The sequence below is a fragment of the Meles meles genome, chromosome 11 (assembly GCF_922984935.1).
Source record: "Meles meles chromosome 11, mMelMel3.1 paternal haplotype, whole genome shotgun sequence".
NCBI lineage: Eukaryota > Metazoa > Chordata > Mammalia > Carnivora > Mustelidae > Meles > Meles meles.
In genome coordinates, this window is record NC_060076.1 from 96454661 (window position 1) to 96481456 (window position 26796).

Sequence of the window (26796 nt, forward strand, 5' to 3'; positions counted from 1 at the left end):
CTGCCTGCGGGCCCGAGCCCAGCAGCCGGCGCTTCCGGCCCTCGCTGCTTCCCGTTGCTCCGCAGGCGGCGTCGCCGGCAGACGGCAGAGGGCCTCCGACAGGCCCGTGTCGGTGCGTCGGCAGCGAGAGGCGTCGGCCGTGCGGTTGAGGTGTGCGCTCGGGTCTTCGCACCGCACCGACATTGTCACCCCGTTTGTGTCTGTTCATACAGACGGTTACCAGAAACGGACAGACAGGAGATCCAGAACCGTCGAGAGAAGTGTGTCTGCCTCCAAACCCGGGTTTGAGTTTACCAGGTTGGACTTTCCTGAACTGCAGGCTGCAGAGAACAGTGAGATCGCAGACACACAGAAGCAGCCCAAGTGGGGCCCTCTGCGCCCCGCCTCAGCCGACCTTTCTCTTCTCCGAGAGGTGGTGAGGCCTGCCGAGGTGAGTGCGGGGGCCCCGCTCTGTTTCCCTCCTCCCCTTCTCTCCTTCCTTCCTTCTCCCCACGCGCCTTTGCAGGTGCCTCTCGTTACGCTCCGTCTTCCCGTGGGGGCCTGGCCGTGCACACAGAGGACCGTCTGCTTGCGCTCTTTCCGGCCCGGTGTGGGCCCTAGTACAGCTGATTCTAAAAGAATCGCCGAATGCACTTCCTGGTGCTTGCTGGCTGCGGGGACGGGGTCGGCTCCAGCTCGGTCCGGCGGCGCAGGCCGCCCCCGCTGGTGCCCTCACTCCCAGCACTGCATTCCGACGGCACGTGGGCCGTAGAGACAGACGGGGTGTCCAGCAGTAGTACGTCACGCTGCGCGGGGGTCGCCTCCGGTTTTTCCGGGCTTTCTCTCTGGACCGCTCTCACTGATGCCATCACAAGCTCAGCAGAGGCGTAATCACTGTGAGTTTTGTTTGCCACTTAATGATTTTAAAATACGCCGTGCTCCACATTTGGTCTTGGAGTTTCAGTCCGTCCAGCTTCTAGGAAAAAACATCCTGAGGTTAGTAGTCCCTGAGGTGGCTTCTCACCAGTTTCTGCCAAGAGAGGGCGGGTGGGCGAGGAGAAGGAGGACACGCGGGAGGAGCCCCCCGGCCACCTACCTGTGGAATGGTGGGGGCTCTGCTTCCTCGAACGCGCTTGGGTGCCAGGCCACTGACCCCCAGCGGCGGGCAGGGTGGCTTGCCATGTGCAGAAGGTACCGCGTCCCGCACGCATTGACCTTGATGCTGTGCGCCGCGGCATGCGTCCCTGTGGCTTAGCTGTGACGAGGGAGGCAGGCTGGCCGGCTGGGCTACAGGACTCTGGTTTGGCAGCTGAGTGACCCCTTTGGTCCCGCTGCGTGTGTGGAGTAGCTGAGGCTCGAGGGGCTGCCCGTCTGCATCCCTGGTGGTCAGTGCATGACCCAAGTCTGTGAGCCTCTGCGGAAGTAAGACAGGCCGCCAGGGAGCTGTTGTGTCGTGGTCACTGGCCACACACACGTGTCCGGACACGAAGTGAGGCACGTGGCACTGGGTGGAGGGGTGCGTCTGATCCCCTTGCCTGAGGATGTGTTCACACTCGAGTTATACGGGGATTTTTAACTTTTCCTTGTAGAGGAGACTTTTCTCCTTATTTTAGGGCTATCTTTGAACATGAGAAATATTTAAAACAGTTGGCCCTGAACAGCAGGGGTTTGAGCTGCGTTAGACATGGGTGTTTTTGATAAACACAGGATAGTACCGTAAACGTTTTCTCTTCCTCGTGATTCTCTTGGTGATGTTCTCTTTAGCTTCCCGTGCCGTTAGGATGCAGGATGTGATGCGCGGTATGTGTGCTGTGCGTGTGAACTCTTCATGCGGTCGGTCGGGAGTCTGGTCAGTAGTAGTCGTTTTGGGGGTCAGAAGTTCCATGTGGAGTTTTGACTCTCCAGGGGTCAGCACCCCAACCCCCATGTTGCTCAAGGGTCACTTCTAGGTGTCTGAAGTTGTTCAAGAGAAAACCACGTTAAACACCTAAATCTTTTTTTAATGGTGCATTGTGGGGCCTGAGGGGATCCCCGCAGTTTGAAGATAGGCACACGTAGGACTCTGTGTTTGAGTTTTTAAGACTTTTGGCATTTTTCCACGTCATTAAGTAGTTTTTGAAAACCTGTTGCACTGACCCTTGATGGATACGTGTAATTTCTGTAACGCTCTCGGACGGGTGAGCCATGGTGAGCAGGTAAGTTGCATTCAGAGAACGGGCTGTTTCAGTAATTTTACTTTTTGTTACTGGGCTCCGATTTAATGAATCGGCCAAGTGGGAAAAGTTTGGAAGGTTCTGAGCTTTAGAATTTAAGCCCATTCAGATTTGAATGGGTCTCTTTCCTTCTGCCCTGAGAGCTGTGATCACCCCGAGCTCACCCTGATGTCTGTCTTCGGGTGCTCACCCGCCCGTGCGCCATTTGCTGCCTCATGTTCTTGTCCATTTGTTGTCTCTGTGGACCTTCTCAGGGATTTTTTTGGGACTCCGGTGCGTGGGCATGGTGCATGTGCCCCCCGCCCAGCAGGGGTCCTGCGGCCTCACGTGGCACGGACACACTTGTGCCGATGCAGAACTTGTTTGTCGTGTAGTTTAGCAAGTTGTTTGGTACGTGTGCTCTGATGCCCTCCGTGGGGCCTGCTCTCCCCCTGGCAGAGAAGTAGGGGGACGCCGCGGGCTCAGCTGAACACCGTGGGTGGTTTCTCCTACAAGGAGTGAAATTTGATGCTACGTATGTTTTTACTTATCTGGGGTTTTTTTTTTTTAGACCTTGCGAGCTGGGTGGGGGGTGTGATGGGACTGGCAGGAGAGGGGGAGAGAGAATCCCAAGCAGGCTCCACACCCAGCGCCGTGCCCGACGTGGGGCTCGGTCTCACAGCCCTGAGATCGTGACTTGAGCTGAAACCAGGAGTCGGAGGCTCAACAGACCGCGTCACCCAGGCAACCTGAAATTTTTAATTAGCTTTTGTTTTGGACATTTTACAAATGGCAAGGGAAGCTGTATTTAAAAATTAAGTGATTACTTTCAGTGTGAAATAGTAAGAAGATGCTGGTTTGCCTTTCAGGATGAAGGGGCGGTGAGAAGCGCGGGCGCAGCGGAGTCCATGACCCGCCGTGCTGTGGCCGGGCCCTCCTCCTGCACCAGAGGTAAGAGGGGCTGCCGCGGCTTTAAGATACAGCACCCTGTTGTGCGGGCCCAGTGCCTCAGAAGGGGCTTTGTTCTGAACTCACAGCTGATGGGCGCGGGCAAGGTGGTCTCACTGTGAGAAGCTGTGAGTGATGCACGAGATCCCACATCGTTGTGCGAGGGACGTAGAGTGGGAGCGGAGAATTCCAAGTGAAATGTCTGGTTTGTTCAGTTAAGGGAGAAAGTTTATGAACTCAGAAATGACTGTTTCCTGAAGTGTAGCCTGCACCAGTGGTTGTCAAAGTTCTAGGTAGCAGGACCCCTCAGCACCCTTTAAAAAGCCCCAGAGAGCTTCTGTTTGTTTGCACGATAGTGATTCGTCGTCGCAGTATTCAAAGTTAAGACTGAGAAATTCTAAAAATTACTTCATAGTTCTCTTACAAGTAACAATGATAAACCATTACCTGTTAACATAGCATTTTTTTTTTTTGTTGTTAAGATTTATTTATTGGAGAGAGGGGGAAAGAGGCAGGGAGAGAGAATCTCAAGCAGGCTCCCTGCCAAGCCTAGAGCCCAGCACGGGGCTCGATCCTGGGACCCCGAGACTGTGACCTGAGCGGAAGTCAAGAGTCGGATGCTCCACTGACTGAGCCGCCCCGGTGTCCCAACATAGCACATTGTGATGAGAAACAACTTTTCTGACGTTAGAAGTAGCGAGAGCAGCATTTGTGATGTGCGCAACTCTGCAGCCGGCCCAGGGCGGCCTCGGTGTGCGGTGGTTTCACTGTCCTGCGCTGCTTGGCATCCTGGAAACACCGCTGGACACTCGGGAGCAGGAGCACGGGGCGGCACAGGGCCCGTTCCTCCCGTCAGGGAAATGATTTTGACCTCGGACCCCTGGAAGGCTCTTGAGAGCCTCAGAGCGTACTTAGACATCTGGCCGGGCTGCCCCAGAGTGACGTATCAGAGCACGTTCAGTTATTCTGCCTTGACTCTTTCTGAGTAGCTTGTCCTCACGAGACATTTTTACAGAATTATTCGTGATGTGTCCACAAGTGTGTGTTCTTTTGCGTTCTCATGTGTGGTACGTGTGTGCTTTGATAGAAACCTTCCCATAAAAGGGGACTCGGATGGTGTGTAGCTCTGGCACAAAAGCGTCCCATCTCGTCCCCTGGGGGGACGCCACTGGCTGCCCAGGGTCGGCCCGGGTCCTCTTCTGTCCGGGCCGCCTGGGGAGAAGCGTGGCTGTACTTGGACCTGAGGTTAAAAAAGAAATTATCACTCGTTCTGGTAGTTGAGGACCATGATCTTTGACTTTCGGTGTTATTGGTACATAGCAAGGTTAGTAGGGCCAAAACTTGATCTTTGCCCTATTAATTTTTGTGTGTGTGTCATGTGGACCTAATTGTGGATTGTTACTTTTTAACCAGAACTATGGTTTGTCTACCCTCCTGCACCCCCAAATTAAAGAGCCGGTTGCTAGGAAAATCGCGCAGCCTACAAGTTAACTCAGCATGTGTGTTCCCAGAACAAAGCTTAGCAAATGCTCTAGTTTCCAAGAGAATGTTTTGAGCACCAGTCTGAATTTAATTATGCTCTGAGTAATGACCTCACGTAATGTGTGTTTAGAATTTCTAAGCAGTTTTATTTTACCATTGGGATGGCTCATGCACTTTGGTTATCTTCGAGCAGAGCTCTCTTGGACACCAATGGGTTATGTCGTTCGGCAGACGTTATCTACAGAACGGTCTGCAGCCCCTAAAAACGTTACTTCCATGATAAACCTAGAGACGGTCGCTTCGTCAGCAGACCCTCAGAGCGTCAGTACGTCACCTGAAGTTTTATCTTCGCATCCTTCCTGCAGAGAGAAACACGTCCACTCCACTATGAAGGTACGTGTTGTGTTGGCTTATGTTGGTCTTCGGTGCCCCCGGGCGGTCTTTTTCTCTTGGATCCTAACAGAGTGTTGCGTTCTGTGCTGTAGTCGCTAAGGTGAGTGGGTTGTACTCGAGTCTTAGAGACAAGCAGAGCTCGGTCAGGGAACACAAGTGGCAGCTTTCCGAGTGAGGGGCGGCGGCGGTTTTACGCCGGGCTCTTAAAGCATCTGGGACCCTGTTCTGCAGTCTTCACAGGAGAGGCGCTGCGGTCCCTGGATTGATTTCTCCACGAACCTTTCTTTCTGGTCTAGATTTTGTTCTTGATTTTCATTGTGTGTTGGTACATTATTTTAGGTGGAAATGTGGCCGTGTTTGTTGATGTGCAGTGACGCCCTTCCTAAGAGGACAGTTTCTGCTACCAGAGTGTCACAGATCACCCCGTACAAACGGGAGCTGTGCTGACGGAGGGGAAGTGTGCTCCTCACAGAGCGAGGTCAGGCCTGGCTGCCTGTCCTCACAGCTTATGAACAATGTGAAGGACACGGGAGGCGCAGGCGAGACCCTCTCTGAGCACACGTGGAGCCACCAGCTGTGGGCACGTGGGCATCGGCGGCACGGCAGGGCTCAGCCTGGGGCCACCGCTCGGCTGCCGTCTCGCCCTCTGAACCAGACTTCCTCATGCACGGTTCAGGTTCTCAGAGTTAATATTAATGATTTTGTTTATTTTCCCATAACCTTTTTTTTTTTTGTTAAGATTACATTTAAGAGAGAGCGAGAGCACAAGCAGGGACAAGAGGGAGAACCAGGCTCCCTGCTGAGCAAGGAGGCCGATTCAGGGCTTGATCCCAGGGCCCCGGGATCATGACCTGAGCTGAAGACAGACTTTTAACCAACTGAGCCACGCAAACACCCCTAAAACTGCTTTTCTAATTATAAGTGTGAGAAAAGTTAATTTCAGAAAAGTTCTAAGATAAAGGCAAAGATTTAGATAGCCTGTAGTCTCACAGCCCAGGGGCGTGGTCTCCTGCATAACAGGAGTGGTAGGGTCAGGATGGCGTTTCCCTCTGAAACTCTGTGTCGTGAGCTCTTATTACTGAAGCAGCAAACGTGAGCCACAAAGAGCGACTTAGGACGGAGGCCGTCTTCCCTTTGTTGCCCACTCCTCGGAAGCCTGCATCAATGACCCGGGTATGCATTCTACCTCAGGCTTCTCAGAATGTCAGCAAAGAGAGCTTTGTTTAAGTTGTTTTTTTTCTGTTAAAAATGAGACCACATGAGACCATCCAACACACTCATCTTTCAGAGTTGACCTTTTCACTTCACAAGATGTCAGGGGCAGGTCCTCTAGGTTAGGAGGTGAACGTTCTTTCCAGTAGTCACTGGAGGGACAGTCCCCGCTGTGGATAAAGCAGGCCCCCGACGAGGAAAGGCCCTGCTCTCTGGTAGACTGGCGTGGCCAGACTGGTCGCGATGAGTGCTCCTGGAGGGATAGCGGGGGACATGGAGATGGGCCGGCTCTTGAGCTGGAATGACAGCACAGTTCCTGGATCCTGGTGTGGGCGCACGTGCAGAGGCCCTGAGGTCGAGGTGTGTTTGACCTGACTGAGAGGGCGGGTGGGAGCTGTGGGGTTCCACTCAGCAGGTGTGGGATGGGCGCAGACGTTTGTCTGATTTGAAGGTCCGCAGGGGATTCAGATGTGTGATCGGGTTTAAGGACCACCAGGCTGCTAGGAATGGCCCTGGCCAGGTTTATTTTATTTACTTTATTTTTAAAGATTTTGTTTATTAAAGAGCACTCACGAGTGCACCCAAGCAGGGGGAGCAGGAGAGGGAGAAGCAGACTCCCCGCTGAGCAGGGAGCCTGATGTGGGACTTGATCTCAGGACTCCGGGATCATGACCTGAGCAGCCACGGAACCCACTGAGCCGCCCAGGCTCTCCCAGAACACCTGGATTTATGAAAAGACTTCGGGTTGGTATTAGAGATGGTAAAATGATCTCTTCCGGCCCAGAAGTAGGTATATCCAAGTCTGCCAGTTTCAAAGTAATTGGATAGGACAGCTTTTTCAGCAGATTTCTTTTCCTTGAGAAGTACTGTCCCGCGCGCTCGCCTTCGGAAGATAGAGGTGAGGAGCCCAGCTCTGAACAGAGCCGCCTTCTGGCTGAACAACTTGGTATCTCCAGTTTGCTGCGATTCGTGGAAGGAAACATTCTAGCGATTGTCTTATAAACTCATGACTTTGCTGTGTTTTTTCTCTCTAGTCCAGAGCATCCCAGGGCGGCGATCCTGACCAGAATGAAGCCTCAAGAAAGCACAAGAAAAAGAAAGAGAAGTCTAAATCAGAGTACGAAGTCCTGACGGTTCAGGAGCCGCCAAAGATTGAAGTAACGTTTCTCTTTATTACACTTTCATGGTCTAAGGAGCGGGCCCGCCCCAGCTGACGTACAGACCCGCACGGGCTTCCGAAGGGCGACTCTCCAGCATGTCCTTCTGTACTCTTCGCCCCGTGCTAAAGGGAATAGGTGCTCCCAGTATTCCCTCCTTGGGCAGCCCTGCGCAGCGGCTGAGTCCTAGCAGGCACTCGGCGAGCGGCTCGGTGCGAGCGGAGTTGAGACCCGCGTGGCTGCGGGGACAGCTGGTGCTGCGGGTGCTGTGGTGCTCATGCTGGCTCCTGGGCGTCTTGGTCACCTGTTTCTCCTTGCTTTGGCGTGCTGGCGTTCGCAGGGTCTCCTTTTTTATCCACAATGCGACTGTAATGTGCTTCTCTTGGGAGAAAAATCAGAATCCCATAACTCCATCATGGGCCCTGGCCGAGAGAATTCCACAGACCTGCAAAATCCCTCTGCAGGAGTCGCCCTGGGTTCACACTCCATACCAGGCTCAGCCTGACTCCCGGTGCTCGCCTCTGCTGCCTTCCCTCCAGCTTAGGGCCAAACCTGAGACTTTCCCCCAAACCCGGGAGCTCCCAGAGCTTTTGGTGCACTCCCTTGAGGACACTAGGGTTGCGTGTGTGCAGACCCGTGATCCTGGCAGAGTGTTAATGACTTGGGCCAACGAATAATTCATGGAGTTCTGCTCCCCCATCCCACGTCACTTCTCTTGGGCACGTAAAATGCTAACAAAAGCATCTAAGGTGTCTTTAAATGACTTCACCGTTGTCATTAGAGGCCTGTCGCCCTGTTTTCTATTCGTTTCTATTTTCTAGTCTGGGAGCAGCGCACGGGACTAGAGCGGCACTCCCGAGACTAGACTGACGCGTGCTCTAACGGAAATGCGGTTGAAGGCTGGGTGCTTGAACACTGTGCCCTGGGACCCAGGGCCCCCACAGCCTCGGGGCCCCCGCCCACTTGCGCTCTAGGGCAGTGGGATCGGAACTGTGGTCTTTAAATCAGTTCCTAAGAGTAAAACGGTTTGGGGCGGTTTGAGGTCCCCTTGCGAGCTCTGTGGGAGCTGGTGACAGAGAGCCCGGGCAAGGAACAGCTTGCACGTGGGCACACGTGGTTCTCGTGATCCGCAAAGAGCTAAAGGGTATGTGGTTTACGTAGGATGCCGAGGAGTTTCCTAATTTGGCTGTCGCATCTGAAAGAAGAGAGAGAGTGGCGTCTCCGAGATGTCAGGCCAGACAGCAGGCACAGGTAATTCTTAGATTGACGCGGTCATTGCTTTCGGCTTAACTCTTCCTGCTTAACTAAACTCTTGAGAAAAAGGTATCTTCCAGACTTCTTTATGTATGAGAAAGGTGGTTTTGTTCTGATCTCTTCCTTCGTTGGCAAGTCACATGCAGGGTGTCAATGCTCTGAGCGCGTGTTGTCCCTTTGTGCGGAGACTGCGGAGTCCGGGCACTGCCAGTGCTGCAGCCGAGGGCGGGCCCGGCCTACTGGGGGCCTTCGGCGGGGAGGGAAAGTTGGCTGCTGGCTTGGGAAACAGGAATCCCGTTGTGAGGTGGCAGAGTCTGACGAGACAATAAGGAGGCCTCCTCCCCCCTTGCAAATTCATCCCTGAGCGGTCAGTACAAGATGGGGAGAGGGCGCTCCTCGACCCTGCCCCGCGGTGGATCCAGGGATGAACTTGCGATTCGTCATCTGGGTGGGGAACTCGCGCACTTGCCCCATTTCTTCCCGAGTCTCCGGCATTTTCACGTCATCTTGCTTTCTGAAGTGGGGGCGGTATTTTCACATCTGTGAGCAGGAAGACTCTGAACGTTGTGCAGATTCCCTGGGATTCCCGTGGTCCAGTTTGGTCCTCTCCTGTCCCTGCCCGCGGAGTCTCTGTAGCCACCTGTGTGGCACGTGGGCCCACAGCTGGGCAGGTGTGCTGCGGCTGCCCGCATCCTCAGACCCCAGATCTCAGCCCTTCCAGAGTAGCATGTGTTTCAAGGGGAGCACACTTCGTGCCTAAATTGCACGCCTGCCGCGTGCCTTTTGGTCCCAGCCCCTGATTTCATGGCATCCGATTGGCTCCCTGAGGCAGTCGGAAGTTGCGTGGTGCGGGTGAGACAGTTACACCAGTCAGTTGGCCTCACACACGGATCCCATTGCCACAGACTCCACACACGTCGTGTGTCCTACCTGGAGGTGTGTGCCCTTCACTGTGCAGGTGCGGACAGAGACCCGGGGCTGGGAGGGGAGGCGGAAGAAGCCACTGCAGTCACCTTGAAAGATGATGTGGGATTACCTGGGTTTTTAATTTTTAGATTTTTTTATGGTCATCATAAACAGGTCTCTTTTTATCTTTTATATGACTTTTTGTTGTGAAGTGAAAAGCATGGTTTGTAAAATAATACGCCATCCTAAGAAAACTTCCGACTTTTTAATTCTTTAGAATAATTTTAAAAATAGTGGAAAGAAGAGCCAGATTCCAGTGCAGTTGGATTTGGGGGGCATGCTGGCGGCCCTGGAGAAGAAGCAGCACTCCCAGAGCGCGAAGCCATCTTCCAGACCCGTGGTGGTCTCAGGTAAGTGCAGCTTTTCGTCTCTGAGGGATGGCCGTGCGCCTGTCAGGCGGGATGCTCCGCGCCGGTCTCTGCAGTCGGAAGCGTGTATGGGGTCCGAGCAGCATGGCCCTGGGGTAGGGAGGAGATACTAGTGGGATAGCTTGGGAGTCCAGAAATAAACCCACATAACCATGGCTCTGAGGTTTTGACCAAAACATGTTCATTAAAAGAATAAGGAACAGTTTTGAAAAATGGTGCTGGGACAGCTGGATTTCCAGCTGCCGGAGAAAGCCGGCCTCACCCCGCGTGCGGCAGTTCCCACGGAGCAATGAGCCGATACAAGCACGAGGCCTGCAGAGGCCTTAGAAGAACACGGAGGTGGGGCGCCTGGCCGGCTCAGCTTGGGCTCCGTGCTCGGCGGGGAGTCTGCCCGGGAGTCTCTCAAAAAAAAAAACCAAAATAAATTTCACGACCTGTGCTGTGGATTTTTAGCTAGGACACCAAAAGCACAGGCCACAAAAGCAAAAATAGATAAACAGGATTTCATCAAAAACAACTTCTGTGTAGTAAGGGACATTATCAAAAAAATGAGAAGAATTTACTTACAGAAAGCGAGAACATGTTTGGAAATCATATACCTGATAAGGATTTGATGTCCAGAGACCTACGGAATCCTCCTACAGCTCGACATTAAACACCCACTAAAAAATAGGCAAAGGATTTGACGCTGCTCCACAAGAAGACACTTGTGTGGCCGGTAACACATGGGAAGCCGCTGGACGCCCTCAACCTAGACGAGTCGAGCCAGCACCGCAGGGAGCTGGTTCTTCGTGTCTGCCGTGGTAGCTGTCGTCGGAAATTTGTAGAAACGGGGGAGGGCGAGACCGCTTTGGGAGGCCGTCCGGCAGCTCCTCAGGACGCTGCACCCGGCCCCTCGCAGGCCCCTGCTCACAGCAGCAGCGTTCTGAAGAGCTGAAAAGGAAACAGCCCCTGATGTGTATCGGCACAAACGGGTCACCAGGGTGTGGACCAGTCGTCATGCCGCCTGCCGCAACCTGCATATCCGCGCATGCGTTCTCCAAGATGAGCCCACACTGACGGGCCCGCGCTCCAGGAGAGATCCGGAGTAGACAGTCCCCGGGAGGCCTGGAGGGTTCCTGGGCTGGAGCCTTGGGGAGCTACTGCTCCGTGGGGACAGACTTGCAGTGTGGCGCCCGGCAGCCTTCGGGGAACAGGAGGGCGTGGTGGTCACACAGCACTGAGTGGAGGCGGCTCCCCTGGACCGGGTGCTCAGGCCGGTTACAGTCCGGGTTCTTGCCGGCTCCTTACTGTGACGGTCTGACACGGGGCAGGGGAGTGTTGTGCGCTCGCGTGCTCACGAGCCTAGAGTACGTACCATGTGGCCCTTCAGGGAAAAGCTGGCTGACCCTGACCTGTTCACCCACGAGTGTTTGATTTTTCCGCTGCATTTCAGAGTGGCAGACCTGGGTTGATACCACCGCTCGGTGCTCTGCGCACGTGTCACCGACCCGAGCGCACGCCATTGACTAGCCTTCGTGGCTCTTCTTGTCTTTGGAGGGGACCCCGTGTATATGAGAAGCACAGATCGTCGGCCTGTCCTGGCAGGGGAACCCAGCCTCCGTCCCCACGCTTGGACGCTCCCTTAACCCTGCCCCGCTGGTCCGTGCTGTGCCCCCAGGCAGTCCCCTGCGTGTTCTCTGTCTCCATAGTTCCTCTTTGCTGTTCTGGAGCTGCATAGAAACGGGCTCCTACTGCGTAGGCTTCATGTGAGGCTTCTTTCACTGGTCGGGGTGTTTTCACATTTACTCCTGTTTTATATATGTGTCTGTAGTTCCTTTTGTTTTGTTTTGTTTTTTGTTTATTTAAATTTTAAAAAGATTTTGTCTATCAGAGAGAGTGAGCGCGCATGTGCACAAGCAGGAGTAGAGGCAGAAGGAGAAGCAGACTCCCTGTCAAGCAAGGAGCCCGCTGCGGGACTCGATCCCAGCACCCCGGGATCGTGACCTGAGCTGCAGGCAGATGCTTCGCTGACGGGGCCATCCAGGTGCTCCCGTTTTTTTGTTTTTCATTCAGGTGAAATTCAAGTCACATCGGAGTCGCCGTGTGAGGCGGGCCGGTCAGCGGCGTGAGTCCGTCCGCAGTGTTGCGTGGGCCCGTTTTCCTGGTTCCACGCTTTTTCATCCTGCCAGGAGAGCCTGCCCACTAAGCTCCCCGTTTCCCCAGCTCCTGGCAGCCCCCGGTGTGCATTTTCTCTGCCGAATTACCTCTTCTGACGGGTCGTGTAAATGGGATGGTGCAACTCGTGACCTTTTGTGACTGTCTGTTCTGTTTCCACTTGGCGGAGCACCGGGGACATTCAGCCGTGTTCCCGCGTCCGCCCTGGGCTCGTGGTCGTGGCTGACTCGTACTCCTTGCGCCACGGTGTGTTACCCAGTCGTCCTCCCTTGAGGGACATGGAGGTTGTCTCCACCTCTGGCTGCTGTGGCTGGTACCTTTGTACCATTCAGGTGACAGTACTTGAGTCCCCGTGTTTGATTTTCTGGGAGCGCAGCGCTGGGCCGTGCGGTCGGGATCTGTTTAGTTTACAGACTTGCCGGGCCGGTCTCCGCGCCGCCTGGGTGCTGTGCTCACCAGTATTGAGAGAGCCAGCCCGTCCCGCAGCCTCGCCACCGTTTGGTCGTGTCGATGTCGGTTGTAGTCTTTCTGGGGGATCGGGGTGGCGGTGGCGTTTTTTTGAAGCTGAAACGTCGCAGTGCCATTGGTCATATCGTGCGGTTTGCCGGCTGGTATGCAGTGAGCATTTCTACGCATTTCGTGGCTGTGGCAGAAGGAAGCTCGTGTGGCTGCCCCATGGTGGCGCGGACCACTGGCCCCGTGCAAGGCCTTCCAGCTCCACACGCCAGGGACTGAGCCGAGGCGCCGCGGGTGGCGGTGGTACGAGCGCGGCCCTCGTGCTGCGTCCCCGGGGCCCCGCGGTGGGTCACGGGCAAGTGCACCGAGCAGGCTCTGGGCCCGTCTCAGACCTGGGTCCCTGGGGATGGGGTCAGGGTTGGGGAAGACGTGTTTTTAGCAAATACACGAGAGGATGTTTGTTCTGTCCTCGTTTCCATTACGGAAACTAAGCCAAGGTGGAGGGAGTGCAGGGCAGCCTGCCGCCTGCAGTGGCCGCTCCGCAGGTCTGGCCGTTGTCAGCTCTGTCTCTCCCGGCGTGTCTGCGACCCGACCGTTTATTTCTCGGGAGTGCTTTGCAGTGACTGGCAGATGTTAACGTCCTATCCGGCCCGTCTGACCGACAGTGGCTGCGTGTTCCCAGGACCCCGCGGCCATCCGCTGTCGCTCTTAGGGTGCCTTTCTCACCGGCCTCCAGTGTCCAGCCTGTATTTGAGTTTCCCTGCTTGTCTCCGTGACGTTGGTCGCTTTATTCCCGGCAGGACCCGCCGCTGGGTACCTCGCAAGTCTGAGTGCCCACACGCACCAGAGCTCGGGACCGTGGCCCCTCTGTGGCCTTCCCTGCGCGTTGCTTTTCTCTGCTGCTCTGGGGAAGGCCTGTAGGGTGCTGACCGCACACGGGATGGTTTTCAGACCAGTCCAGCTGCCTTGGCGGGTGTGGGTAACTCCTGGGTTATTTGTGGGTAGAGGCAGCTTTCCTCGGCAGTTAGCAGGGGGCTCGTTCTGTGTGCTCTGATGAGGGGCGAGGCAGGTGTGGCCACAAGAGGTAAGAATCGTGCAGGCTGGGTCCTCCAGGAGGGCGCGGCCAGTGGGTAAGCACCAGCGCAGGCGGCAGGTGGCAGGCCGAGGTCGGGCTGGGGTGGGGAGACTGTGTAGGACTGGTCTACATGGTATTTGCCGCAAGCTCCGGGCTGGAGGCATCCTGCGCTGCTCGGCCCCCGGCCCTGGGGGCACAGGTCAGGCACGGGGTCTGGCTCGGGGGGTGGAGGGAGGCTGGCTTGCGTGGCAGAGGCATGTTCCAGGCTGGACCCTTAGGTGACTCTAAGAACTGGCCAACCCAGGAGAGCCACTGTTTGCTTTGCTGAAAACCGTGAAGATGGCAAAACAGCATGGTGAATGGAGAACACATGACCTTGTGTGGGGTCTCGCTTGTGGGTCAGGGCAGGAGTCCCTCAGCCTCGTGTTTCTCAGAGCAGGTCACTGAGTAGCCTGCAGTGGCGTGGAGAAGTCTGGAAGAATTTCAGCCACTCTCCGGTTCTGTGGGGTGCAGCCTCCGGGGAGCCCGCGGGGGGCTGTGGGAGCTGTGGACCGAGCTTTCCAGACCTTCAGCAGAAGGAGAAAGCCAGAAGGTGGAGGAAGGGTCCTGTGAGGGGTCTGGGGTGGCTCTTTTGGGACTAGGTTCAAGCTGGACCTTTTAGGTGGGGTCGTGTGTGAAATAGCAGCTGAGCAGAGGCGGGAGCCCTCCGTCAGATCAGAGTTCTTTTAAACAAGCATCTTCTGTTTTGGTTTTCAGACTCCACCGAGGTGGAGGAGAAATAGAAACTTTAAAATTGGCCAGTCAGGGGCGCCTGGGTGGTTCAGTGGGTTAAAGCCTCTGCCTTCAGCTCAGGTCATGATCCCAGGATCCTGGGATCGAGCCCCGCATCGGGCTCTCTGCTCAGCGGGAAGTCTGTTTCCTCCTCTCTCGCTCTCTGCCTGCCTCTGTGCCTGCCTGTGATCTCTGTCAAATAAATAAATAAAATCTTAATTTAAAAATCTCAATAAAAAAATTGGCTAATCAGAAACTAGGAAGATAATTCTGTAATCACATGTGACTAAAAATACATAATACATATAGTCAAATCGTTCTAAAATATTTTTAAGAGGCAAATTTCATGTTTTCCAGTTCAGGTCACTTTTTTTTTTTAATTGTGTTACGTTAGTCACCGTACAGTACATCATTAGTTTCTGATGTCGTGTTCTGTGATTCCTTGTTTGCACAGAACACCCAGTGCTCCATGAATCCGTGCCCTCCTTAATACCCACTGCTGGGCCAACCCATCCCCCCACCCCCGCCCCTCCAAACCCTTAGGTTGTTTCCTGGAGGCCATAGTCTCTCATGGTTCGTCTCCCCCTCCGATTTCCTCCCCTCCACTTTTCCCTTCCTTCTAATGCCCTCCATGGTTTTCCTTGTGCTCCACAAGGTGGAGCCTTATGAAACCAAAGTGAAACCATATGATAACTGATTCTCTCTGCTTGACTTACTTCACTCAGCACAATCTCCTCCAGTCCTGTCCATGTTGAGGCAAAAGTTGGGTATTCATCCTTTCTGACAACTGAGTAATACTCCATTGTATATATATGGACCACATCTTCCTTATCCATTCGTCTGTTGAAGGGCATCTTGGTTCTTTCCACAGTTTGGCGACTGTGGCCATTGCTGCTATGAACATTGGGGTACAAGTGTCCCTTCTTTTCACTACATCTGTATCTTTGGGGTAAATACCCAGTAGTGCAATTGCAGGGTTATAGGGAAGCTCTATTTTTAATTTCTTAAGGAATCTCCACACTGTTCTCCAAAGTGGCTGCACTAACTTGCATTCCCACTAACAGTATAAGAGGGTTCCCCTTTCTCCACATCCTCTCCAACATTTCTTGTTTACTGTCTTGTTAATTTTGGCCATTCTAACTGCTGTCAGGTGGTATCTCAGTGTGGTTTTGATTTGACTCTCCCTCATGGCTAATGAAGAGGAACATTTTTTCATGTGTCTGTTGGCCATTTGTATGTCTTCTTTGGAGAAGTGTCTGTTCATGTCTTCTGCCCATTTTTTGACATGATTATCTGTTTTGTGTATGTTGAGTTTGAGGAGTTCTTTGTAGATCTTGGATATCAGCCCTTTGTACTGTCATTTGCGAATAGCTTCTTCCATCTCAGGTCACATTTTTAAGTAGTTTCAGGTTGTTGCATTGTGAGGCTGGGATTTTGATAATATTGAAATGGTGTTTTGGCCGGAGTCCCAGGAATGCCCAAATACTGATGTGCCTATCACCTTCCCTTTTGACATTACTAATGGAACCATCTTTCCCATGAAAAGTAAAAACCAGTTAATAGGAATTCGGGGTCTCTCTTCATTCTTAGCTGAGCCAGTGCTGAATAGCTCCCTGCAGAGCTTGCTGGCTAGAACACAACTCAGAGGGCTTTGGGCTTGAGTCTGTTCTTGACCCCAAATCAGGTCTGGCCACCTGGCTGCCATGGCGATGAGGAGAGTCGTGCTTTTACCAGTGGCATGGGGAGGACTAGCCCTGGTTACTTAGCAGATGGTGCTTGAAATCTACAGTGTTTTTCTTTTAGACAGCAGATGGCCACATCATTCTTACTTACGCAGTCTGACAGTCTCTGCTCTTGAGTGGAATGGCTCCTTCATCCACATGTAATGTAATTGTTACTGTGGTTGGATTTACGTCTGCTGTTTTGCTGGTTTTCTTTTTTTATTCTTGGTTCCTCTTTAAAGTGTCTTCTTTTATGTTAAGTGAATAATTTTATTTTTATTTATTTATATTATTTATATATTTGTTAATTTTTAGCAGGGAGAGGGAGAGAGACAGAATCCTAAGCAGGCTTCATGCTTGGGGCTGGATCTCATGATCCTGAGCTGAAATCAACAGTCTGACTCTTAACCGACTGAGCCACCTGGGCGCCCCAAGTAAATACTTTTAGAGTACTGTTTTGAATCCTTCATTTTATTTTTCTTTACTTAAAAAAAATAATTTTCTTAAAAATAGGAAAGCAAGCCGTTGCTCATGAATGAGGAAAGTGATTGATTGCTCTAGGAATTACAGTATATGTCTGAGTTTCTGCATTGGAGAAGCTTTATGCCAGTGTAACTCTTGTCTCCCTCTCTCTCTCTGAGCTGTTGTTGGCGTCTGTGTCATGCCTGTGTATGTCATAAACAAGATGGTATGGTGTTGTAAGGATTGCCCGTTGTATTCATGTCTTTTGAGGAAATTAAGACAAGGACTGAGAAAAGAATTTTATGTTTTCCAGCTTTATTCACGATTGTTAGTGTTCGGGATCTGTCCCTCTGGGGTCAGATACTGCCCAGTGGCACCACTCCAGCATTTCTCCAGAAGGCCTTCCTCTCGAATTGTACAGGAGTTCCGCTGAGCAGCAAGTTCTCTCGTGCTCTGTCTGTCTAGGAACATCTCTATTTTTCATTTTGTTTTGGAAGGATAGTTTTGCTGGATATAGAATTGCTTCTTGGCAGTTTTTTCTCCCTCACTACAAGCATTCCTTGGAGATACCGCAGGTGTGGTTCCAGACCACTGCAATAAAGTGAATATCGCAGTAAAGCAAGTCAAATGAATTTTTGGTTTCCTCGGGCATATAAAAGTCGTGGTGACACTGAGCTGGAGTGTACTCAGTACAACAGTGCTGTGTCTAAATAACAATGTACAAATCTTATTTTTAAAATTTCTAAAAAATGCTTACCATCATCTGAGCTCTCAGGAGCCATAATCTTTTTGCTGGTGGAGGGTCTTGTCTGCTGTTTAAGGCTGCCGACCTATCAGGGTGGTACCGGCTGTGGCCGTCTCTGAAAGTAAGACAACCCTGGAGTTTGCCGCATGGACCGACTCTTCTTCCAGGAGCAGTTTCTCCATAGCCTGTGATGCTTTATGGTAGCGTTTTATCCCCAGCAGGACTTCTTTCATAACTGGAGTGCAGGATGCCCGGGGGGGCTCAGTCGGAGAAGCGTCTCCTTTGGCTCGGGTCATGATCTCAGGGTTCTGGGATTGAGCCCTGAGTTGGGCTCCCTGCTTGTCTCTCTCCCTCTGCTCCACCCCCCGCCCCAAGCTCGTACTCTCTCTCTCAAATAAATAAAACCTTTAAAAAACCTGAAAAACTGGAGTCCATCCTCTCCAACCCTGCTGCTGCGTTACAGCTACGTTCGTGTGATATTCTAAATCCTTTGTTGTCATTTCCGCAGTCTTCACAGCATCTTCACCAGGCTTAGATTCCATCTCAAGAAACTACTTTCTTTGCTCATCTTTAAGAAGCAAGTCCTCGTCTGTTCAAGTCTGATCACGGGATTCTAGCAGTTCAGTCCCGTCTTCAGGCCACACTTCTGATCCTGCTTCTCCTGCTGTTTCCCCCACATCTGCAGTGACTTCCCCCACTGCATCTTGAACCCCTCAAAGCCACCCATGAGGGCTGGAATCAGCTTCTTTCAGACTCCTACGAAGGTTAATATTTTGATCTCTTCCAGATAGTGAATCATTTCCAGGATGTTTTCGGTTCGCTGTTCCCTGACCCATCAGAGCAATCACTGTCTGTGGTAGTCACAGCCTTAGGAAATGTATTTCTTTAAAAATAAGACTCAAAAGTCACGATAACTTCTTGATCCATGGGCTGCAGAATGGATGTGTTGCCAGCATGAGAACGTTGTTAATCTTGTTAATCTTCCCAGAGCTCTTGAGTGACGAGTTGCACTGTCCGTGAGCGGTTCTCTTTTCAGTGGAATCTTTTTCTGAGCCATGGGTCTCAACAGTGGGCATAAAACTGTGAGCTGTGTTGTAAACAGACGCACTGGCCCCAGGCTCTCTTCTTCCATGTAAAGATGACAGGCAGAGTAGATGTAGCCTAATTTTTCCCCCCTCAATGCCAGTGTGCTTCATGTAGAGCGGCAGCGTTGTTTCGGGTGTGCGGTGCAGAGATTCCGCAGTCCCATGTGTTACTCGGTGCATCACAATCGATATGTGTGCTCGTCAACCCCATCGTCCATTTCACCCGTTCGTTCCCCTAACCAGCTCTCCTCTGGTCACCATCCGTTGGTTTCATATAATTAAGAGTTCGTGTTTTTTCTTTTCCTGTGTCTCTTAAATTTCACACGAGATGAGTGAAATCATGTTATTTGTCTCTGTCTGCCTTACTTCACTTATTGTCACACTGTCTGGATCCATCCTGTTGTTGCAAATGGCCAGATTTCCTTTATTTTCTTTTTATGGTTAGGTAATATTCCAGTGTACATATGATATACCACGTCCTTGTTCATCGGTCGGTGGACACGTGGGTTGCTTCTGTATTGGCTACTGTAAATAATGCTGCAGTAAACAGTGGTGCAGATATCTTTTTGAATTAAGTGTTTTTGTCTTTTTTCAGGAGCTACCCAGTAGTAGAATTACCGGATCACAGGGTAGCTCTATTTTCAACTTTCTGCAAAGCCTCCATCCTGGTTCCCTGGGCAGCTGCACCAGCTCGCACTCCCACCACGCGTGCACGAGGGCTCCCTTTCTCCACAGCGCATTCTGCACTTGTTTCTTGTGTTTTCCCTTGATGCCATTCTCACAGGTGTGAGGGGCTCTCTGTGGATTCGATCTGTATTCCCCTGTGATGAGTGATGTTGGGCATCTTTTCCTGTGTCTGTTGGCCATCTGGATGTCTTCTTAGAGAAATGTCTGGTCACGTCTTCTGCCCATTTTAAAATGGATCATTCGTTTTTTTAGGTGTAAGTTCTTTTTATAGCTTTTGGATGCTAACCCCTTATTTGATAATGTCATTTGCAAATATCTTTAGCTTGTTCAGTAGGTTTTTAGTTTTGTTGGTGGTTTACTTAATTGTGCAGAAGTTCCGTATTTTACTGTGGTCCCGGTAGCATGATTTTGCTTTTGTTTCTCTTGTCTCAGGAGACATCAAAAAAAATGTTGCTGTGCCTGATGGCAGAGAAATTACTGCCTGTGCTCTCTTCTAGGATTTTTATGGTTTCAGGGCTCAAATATAGGTCTTTAATCCATTTCAAATTTATTTTTGTGTGTGATACAAGAAATTAGTTGTTTCATTCTTTTGCGTGTAGCTGTCCAGTTTTCCCCCATTTGTTGAAGAGACCAGCTTCTTCCCATTGAATATTCTTGCCTCCTTTGTTGAAGATTAATTAGCCATATAATTTTGGGTTTATTTCTGGGCTTTCTATTCTGTTCCATTGATCTGTTTTTCTGGGTTTTTTTTTTGTTTTGTTTTGTTTTTTTTTTGTGCTAGTACTTTACTGGTTTTTAAATTTTTTTTAAAGCTTTAGTTATTTATTTATTTTAGAGAGAGGGAGAGGGACAGAGAATCGGAAGCAGGCGGTGCACTCATGTGACCCTCAGATCATGACCTGAGCTGGAACCATGGGTTGGACACCTGACTGGGCCACCCAGGCACCCCAGGACCATACTCTTGGTGACTGTGGCTTTGTAGTGTAACTTGAAGTCTGGGGTTGTGATACCTTCAGTTTGTTCTTCTTTTTTAAGCTTGCTTTGACTATAGGGTCTTCTGTGCTTCTATAAAAATTTTAGAAGTATTTGTTCTCATTCTGTGAAAAGTTTTATTGGTACTTTGAGAGGGATTGCATTAAATCAGTAGATTGTTTTGGGTAGCATGGACATTTTAACCGTATTTGTCTCCCCTATCCATGAGCATGGAATATCTTTTTTTTTTTTTTAAGGATTTTATTTACTTGACAGAGAGCGCGCACATAAGCAGGCGGGGAGCGGCAGGCAGAGGGAGAGGGAGAAGCAGGCTCCCTGCTTGTGGGGCTCCATCCCAGGACACTGGGGTCATGATGGGATCATGACCCGGGCTGGAAACAGAGGTTCAGCTGACGGAGCCACCCAGGCGCCCCGACACGGAGTAGCTTTCCATTTGTTTGTGTTGTCCTCAGTTTCTTTCATCAGTATTTTATAGTTTTCACAATACACATATCTTTTACCTTCTTGGCAAAGTTTATTCCTAGGTATTTTATTGGTTTTGGTGCAATTGTAAATGGGTCTGTTGTCTTAATTTTTCTGCATGGTATTTCATTATTGGTACTTAGAAATGCCGCGGATTTACATATATTGATTTTGTATCCTGCGACTTTAGTTTTTGGTGGAGCCTAGGGTTTTCTCTGTGTAGTACTGTATCATCTGCTGGTAGTGAAGATTTGACTTCCTTACCAGCTTGGAAGTCTTCTGTTTCTTTTTGTTTTCTGACTGCTGTGGCTCGGACTTTGGCTACTGTGTTGAATAAAAGTGGTAACCTACCCATAACCTAACCATAGTTTTTCATTGTTGAGTGTTTGGTATATATGGCTTTTATTACATTGAGATACAGTCCCTGTAAGCTACTTTGTTGAGGGTTCTTACCAGGATTGGGTATTGTACTTTGTCAGGTGCTTTTCCTGCATCTGTGGAAATGAGTGTATGATTTTTATCCTTTCTCTTATGGTGTGTGTGTTGTGTTGATTTGTGAATATTGAACCACCCTGTATCCCAGGAGTAAATCCCACTTGATCGTGGTGAATGATTTTTTTTTAATGTATTGCTGTATTCAGTTTGTCTTTTTTTGAGGAGTTTTGCATCTGTGTTCATCAGAGATACTGGCCTGTAGTTCTCTTTTATTGTCGTGTCTTTATCTGGTTTTGGTATCAGGGTAATGCTGGCCTCATGGAATGAATTTGGAAGCCTTCCTTCCTCTTTTATTTTTTGGAGTAGCTTGAGAAGAGTAAGTATTAACTCTTCTTTAAGTGTTTGGTAGAATTCACCTGTGAAGCCATTTGGTTCTGGACTTTTGTTTGTTCGGAGTTTTTTGATGAGTGATTCAGTTTCATTGTGGGTAATTGGTCTATTCAAATTTTCCATTTCTTTCTAATTCAGTTTAGGGAGGTTATATGTTTGTAGGAATTTACCCATTTCTGCTCTATGTCAGTTTGTTAACATACAATTTTTCATAATGTTTTCTTACAGTCCTTGGTGTTTCTGTGGTTTTGATTCTCTTTCATTTCTCATTTTGTTGATTTCAGTCCTCTTTTTCCCATGAGTCTGGCTAAGAATTTATCAGTTTTGTTGATCTTTTCAAAGAACCAGCTCCTGGTTTCATTGATCTGTTCTGTTGTGGTTTTTGTTTTTGTTAGCCTCCATATTATTTATTTCTACTATAATATGTATGATTTCCTTCCTTCTACTGGCTTGGGGTTTTAGTTCCTTTAGGTATAAAGTTAGGTTGTTTATTTGAGATTTTTCTTGCTTCCCAAGGTAGGCCTCTGTTGCTACAGACATCCCTCTTAGAACCATTTTTGCTGCATCCCCCCAATTTTGGACCATTGTGTTTTCATTCGCATTTGTTTCCATGTACTTTTTGATTTCTTAGTTGGCCCATTTATTGTTAGTAACATGTCATCAATCTCCATGTGTTTGTGTTCTTTCCAGATTTTCTCTCATGGTTGATTGCTAGTTTCATTGCGTTGCGGTCAGAAAAGATGGCACCGTATGACTTTAAGCTTCTTGAATTTGCTGAGACTTGTTTTGTGGGCTAATATGTGATCTGTTCTGGAGGATGTTCCATGTACACTTGAAAAGAATGTACATTCTGCTGTTCTAGGAGCGTCCTGAATGTGTCGTTAGATGCATCCGGTCCTGTGTGTCATTCAAAGCCACTGGTTCCTTGTTGATTTTCTGTGTGGCTGACCTACCTGTTGATGTCAGTAGGGTTAAAATTCCCTCCTGTGGGGTGCGTAACTGTTGATTACTTTGTTATTAAATGCATTATGTATTGGAGTGCTCCTACTTTGGGGGCACAAATATTTACAATTGTTCTGTCTTACTATTGGATTGTCTTCTTTTTTAATTTTTTTTTTTTTAAGATTTTATTTATGTGTCAGAGAGAGGTAGAGAGAGAGAGCACAAGCAGGGGGAGAGACAGAGGGAGAAGCAGGCTTTCTGCTGAGCAGGGAGCCCGATGCGGGGCTCGATCCCAGGACCCTGGGATCATGACCTGAGCTGAAGGCAGAGGCTTAACCCACGGAGGCACCAGGCGCCTGGACTGCCGTCTTGGTGACGGTGTAAGGTTCTGTGTTTGCTGTCTCCATCTTGAAGTCTGGTTTGTCTCCTGCAGCGTTGCTGCCCCAGCTTTCTGTTCACTTCCTTCTGCATAGAAACCCTCTTCCGTCCCTGCACTCTCAGTCTGTGTGCGCCTTTCGGTCTGAAGTGAGTCTCCGGGAGGTTGGCGTGTGGACGGGTGTGGACTTCGTGTCGGCTCTGTCACCTGCATCTTCTCTTTGGAGCCCTAGCCCATTACGTCATGGAGGAGACACGCTTACTGCCATTTTGTTACTTATTTTACGGTTGTTTCTGCAGTTCTTCTCTGTTCTTTCTCTTCTCGCTGTTTGCAGGCCGTCTTGAATGAGCTACGTGGATTCCTTTCTCTTTATTTTGGAATATCTGTTACGAGTTTGTGATTGTGTGATGCTTGGTTGGCGTCTCACGTCTCACGCACCGAGCCGGCTGTGTGGGACGTTGACGGTCGCCTGCGTTTCACCTGTTCCAAAAGCACCGCGTTTTACTGCTCCGTGCCGCGTTGTAGGGACATGGTGTCCTACTTTACATCCTTCTGTTTTGTGAATCCCTGGACTGATTTTTAGAGATAGACTTGATTTTACTGCTTTTGTGCTTCTAACCTTTCTCACTCCTGCTTATGGTCTTTTCCACTCACAGATACCCCTTCAGTGTTTCTGGTAGGGCTGGATTAGTGCTCATCAATTCCTCTAACTTTTGTCTGGGAAGCTGTTTCTCTGTCTTCCTACTGTGAATGACAGCCTGGCTGGATGGAGTTTTCTCAGTGGCACGTTTTTTTCCTTCCGGCACCTTGACCCCATCACGCTGCTGTGCAGCGTCTGCTGGAAGACCTGCTCGCGGCCTTGGGGGTTCCCCTGCATGACTGTGTCTCTCGCCGGTTGCTGTTTTTTTTTGGAGAAAGAGGGCGGGGAGGGCGGGGAGGGGGCACGGGGAGGGAGAGGGAATCGTAAGCAGGCTCCATGCCCCGCACAGAGCCTGGTGTGGGGCTCCATCCCATGACCCTGAGATCACCGCCTGAGCCGAAATCAAGAGTTGGATGCTTATCTGACTGAGCCACCCAGGTGCTCTTCTCCTACTGGTTTTAAAATTCTCCCTTTATCAGTACTTTTTGCCACGTTAATTCTAAGTATTTGGGGGTGGGCCTCCTTCGGTTTATTTTGTGGGGGACGCTGTGCCTCCGGTATCTGGATTTCTGTTTCCTTCCTCAGATTTGGGAAACTTTCTTTCTCCAGATGCATTTTCTGCCCCATTTTCTCTCTCTGCTCCTTTTGAGACCCCTGTGATGCAGATAGTACTGCTCTCGGTGCTGACGGTGAGTTTCTGTGATGCGTTCTCGGCTTTCTTACTCCTCCTCTCTCTGCTGCTCGGCAAGCTTGTCTTCTGTCCCTGTCCTCCGGGCCGCTTGCCGCTCTTGCGTCTCATCTAGTTGACCGTCTAGCGCACGTAGCGTATTTCTAGTTCCAGTCACTGAGTTCTTCGTCTCAGGTGGTTTTTGTGTTTCCTGTCTCTCATCAGGGGTCTCGTCAGGGGTCTCGCTGACTTGAGTGAGGCATCCTCTGCTCTCCTCTCCAGCCAGCGAGTATCTTGACGACCAGTACTTTACGTTCTCCATCGGGCGGGTTTCTTATGCCGATTCTGTTCAGCCTTTTGTCTTGCTGGGATTGTTCCCCGTTCTTCCACGTGGACATGCTCTTCTGTCCCCTCCTCTTGTCAAGCTCCGTGTGTCTGCCTCCCTGTCTTGGGAAAGTCATCCATGTCTCCCGCTCTTGAGAGCAGTGGCCCGGGAAGAGGGCTCCGGCCGCGTCCAGTGGTGCCGTGTCCTCTGCTCCCCAGGGCCTGGCGCTTCAGGGACAGTCTCCTGTGTGGTGCGTGCGCCCTGCTGCTGTGGCCCGGCCCCCTTCCTCCTCAGTCCGCTCCTCTGCAGAGGCGCTCTCTGCCTGGTGAGGGCAGGGTTTGGCCCGGGGGTTGGAGCCGGCCAGGCTGGGGCCGCCTTAGCCTAAGTGGAGTCGGACCCGCTGTTTGCCGGAGCTGCACTGTCACCGGGCCCCACCGGAGAAGCTTTTGTGCTTGGGCGGGCCCTGCAGTCTGGCCAGATGTCTGACGCCAGCCCGCTGCCGGGGCCGCGGTCAGACTGGCGTGTGTGGTTGTCCCCTCTCCTGGGGCAGGAGTCACCGTGCAGGGCTGCTGGCACCACTTGGGATGTGCTTGGGCCTAAGGCGTATTGGAGGGTTAGACTCGCAGGAGAATGCAGGGACGGGGCTCCAGGAGCCAGCAAGGTGCGTGCTGGTCCACTGCCAGCAGGGACCCGCCGTGCACAGGGACAGCTCCTTGGGGACCTGGCCATGCCGGAGGGGATGGGGCCGCAGGAGGTGTGTGGGAGCGAGGTGCCCAGTGCGGGCTGGGAAGGGCGCTGTGACTGCCCCGGAGAACCCTGCAGAGGCTGGTTTGGGGGTGCGGGCACGTGCTCTTCACGCTGCGCCGGCTCCTGCGGGTTCCTGCGCGTCTGGGCTGGGGGTGTGCTGAGGGAAATGGCACCTGCCAGCTCTTCCGTTCCTGGAGAGGTCTCCCGAGGATCCCCGCCCTCCCAGCACGGGCTCTGCGATTCGCAGACAGCTGTCCCGCCGGGATGCGCTGGCCTCTTCCAGCCTGCTGCCGCTCCACCGTGGCTCGGGGAGCCTGTCCTGCTGTTTCCCGTCACCCTCCGGCTCCCGGGAGCGGAGCCGCTGGTGTGTGGTTTTAGGTGCTCGGCCCCTCTGGTTGTAGGAACCCACAAGGTTTGGCCAGTCTGGTTTTCAAAGCCCAGTGTCACGGGGGTTCGTCTTCCCAGTGCGGACTCCGGGTGTCTGGTGTGGGGTCTGCTCTTTCCCTCTCTGTGCCTGGTGCGTCTCTCCCTCCTGCAGACGGCCTTTGGGTTCGTCGGGCTCCAGACCATGCCCGCCCTTTCTGTCCCTCTTGGGTGTGCCTGTTCTCTGCCTTTAGCTGTGGAGAGTCTGTTCTGCCCGTCTTTGGGTCCTTTTCTGGGTTATTTACATTCATGTCAGCGTGACGTTAGTGTAACCATGGGATGAGGTGAGCCTAGGAGCCTCCCACTTCACTGTTGTCCCAGAAGTAAGATTTAGCATCATTCTTTTTTTTTTAAGATTTTATTTATTTGACAGACAGAGATCACAAGTAGGCAGAGAGGCAGGCAGAGAGAGAGGAAGGGAAGCAGGCTCCCTGCTGAGCAGAGAGCCTGATGCGGGGCTCGATCCCAGGATCCTGGGACCACGACCCACGCTGAAGGCAGAGGCTAAAGCCACCCAGGCGCCCCAAGATATAGCATCATTCTTAAAGGCCGTAAGATTTTCAGAATGGTCCGGGAGCATTTAGCTGAAAGTCACCAATCGCACTGGCCCCGACCAGACCATCAGCCTGTCCGTGGAAGCTGTGAAGGCAGCACTGACTCCTCCTGTCCAGCCAGGGAAGTCCTCCATGGCACCTTCTTCCCGTGGGAGGCTCCCGCATCCACCCTGAAAATCTGCTGGTCAGTGCAGCCGCCTTCGGGAACGATCTCGATCTTCCGGATTTTCTGGATCTCCTGGTCACTTGCTGCAGCTCCTACGGCAGCGCGTGTTGCTTCGCCTTGCACTTTCGTGCCACGGACGCGGCCTCCTCCCTTAAACCTCATGCACGATCTCTGCTCGCTTCAGGCTTCGCTCCTGCAGCTTCCTCCCCTCTCTCTGCCTGCACAGAACTGAAGAGAGAGTCGGGCCTTCCGCTTTGGCTGAGGAGAGTGTCGTGGCTGGTTTGAGCTTCCCTCCGGATGACTGACACTTTCTCCCTCTCGGCAGTGAGGCTCTCCCTCCCTAACTGCCCGCCTGCTCACGGTGCCCACGCGCGTCCTTCAGAAACCGCCTGTGCAGCGGAAACTGGCCGAGCGCTTGGCACGGGAAGCTTCGCTCTGGCCGTCCCCGCGGCGCGCCTGCCTGGTGCTCCAGCACGGAGGGGCCGCTGCGGGGTTGTTGCTTGGTCTGTCCGAGGGGAGGGGGGAGGCAGGACCAAGGGGGCCGTCTCTGTAGGCACGGCCTGTGG

General features: G+C 51.7%; 1 protein-coding gene across 2 annotated transcripts in view; it reads left to right on the forward strand.

The window, feature by feature from the left end:
* Positions 1-26796, forward strand: part of SECISBP2 (SECIS binding protein 2) — a 46426-nt gene that overhangs the window by 7640 nt on the left and 11990 nt on the right. Inside the window, exons 5-11 of one of the 2 annotated variants that reach the window (XM_046022041.1) lie at positions 213-430; positions 3041-3122; positions 4795-4860; positions 4900-4994; positions 7241-7363; positions 8525-8614; positions 9801-9933. In XM_046022041.1, coding sequence (XP_045877997.1) covers positions 213-430; positions 3041-3122; positions 4795-4860; positions 4900-4994; positions 7241-7363; positions 8525-8614; positions 9801-9933 — 807 coding nt within the window. Of the gene's footprint in view, positions 1-212; positions 431-3040; positions 3123-4794; positions 4995-7240; positions 7364-8524; positions 8615-9800; positions 9934-26796 lie in introns of both variants that reach the window. The other variant, XM_046022040.1, reaches the window with a different exon arrangement.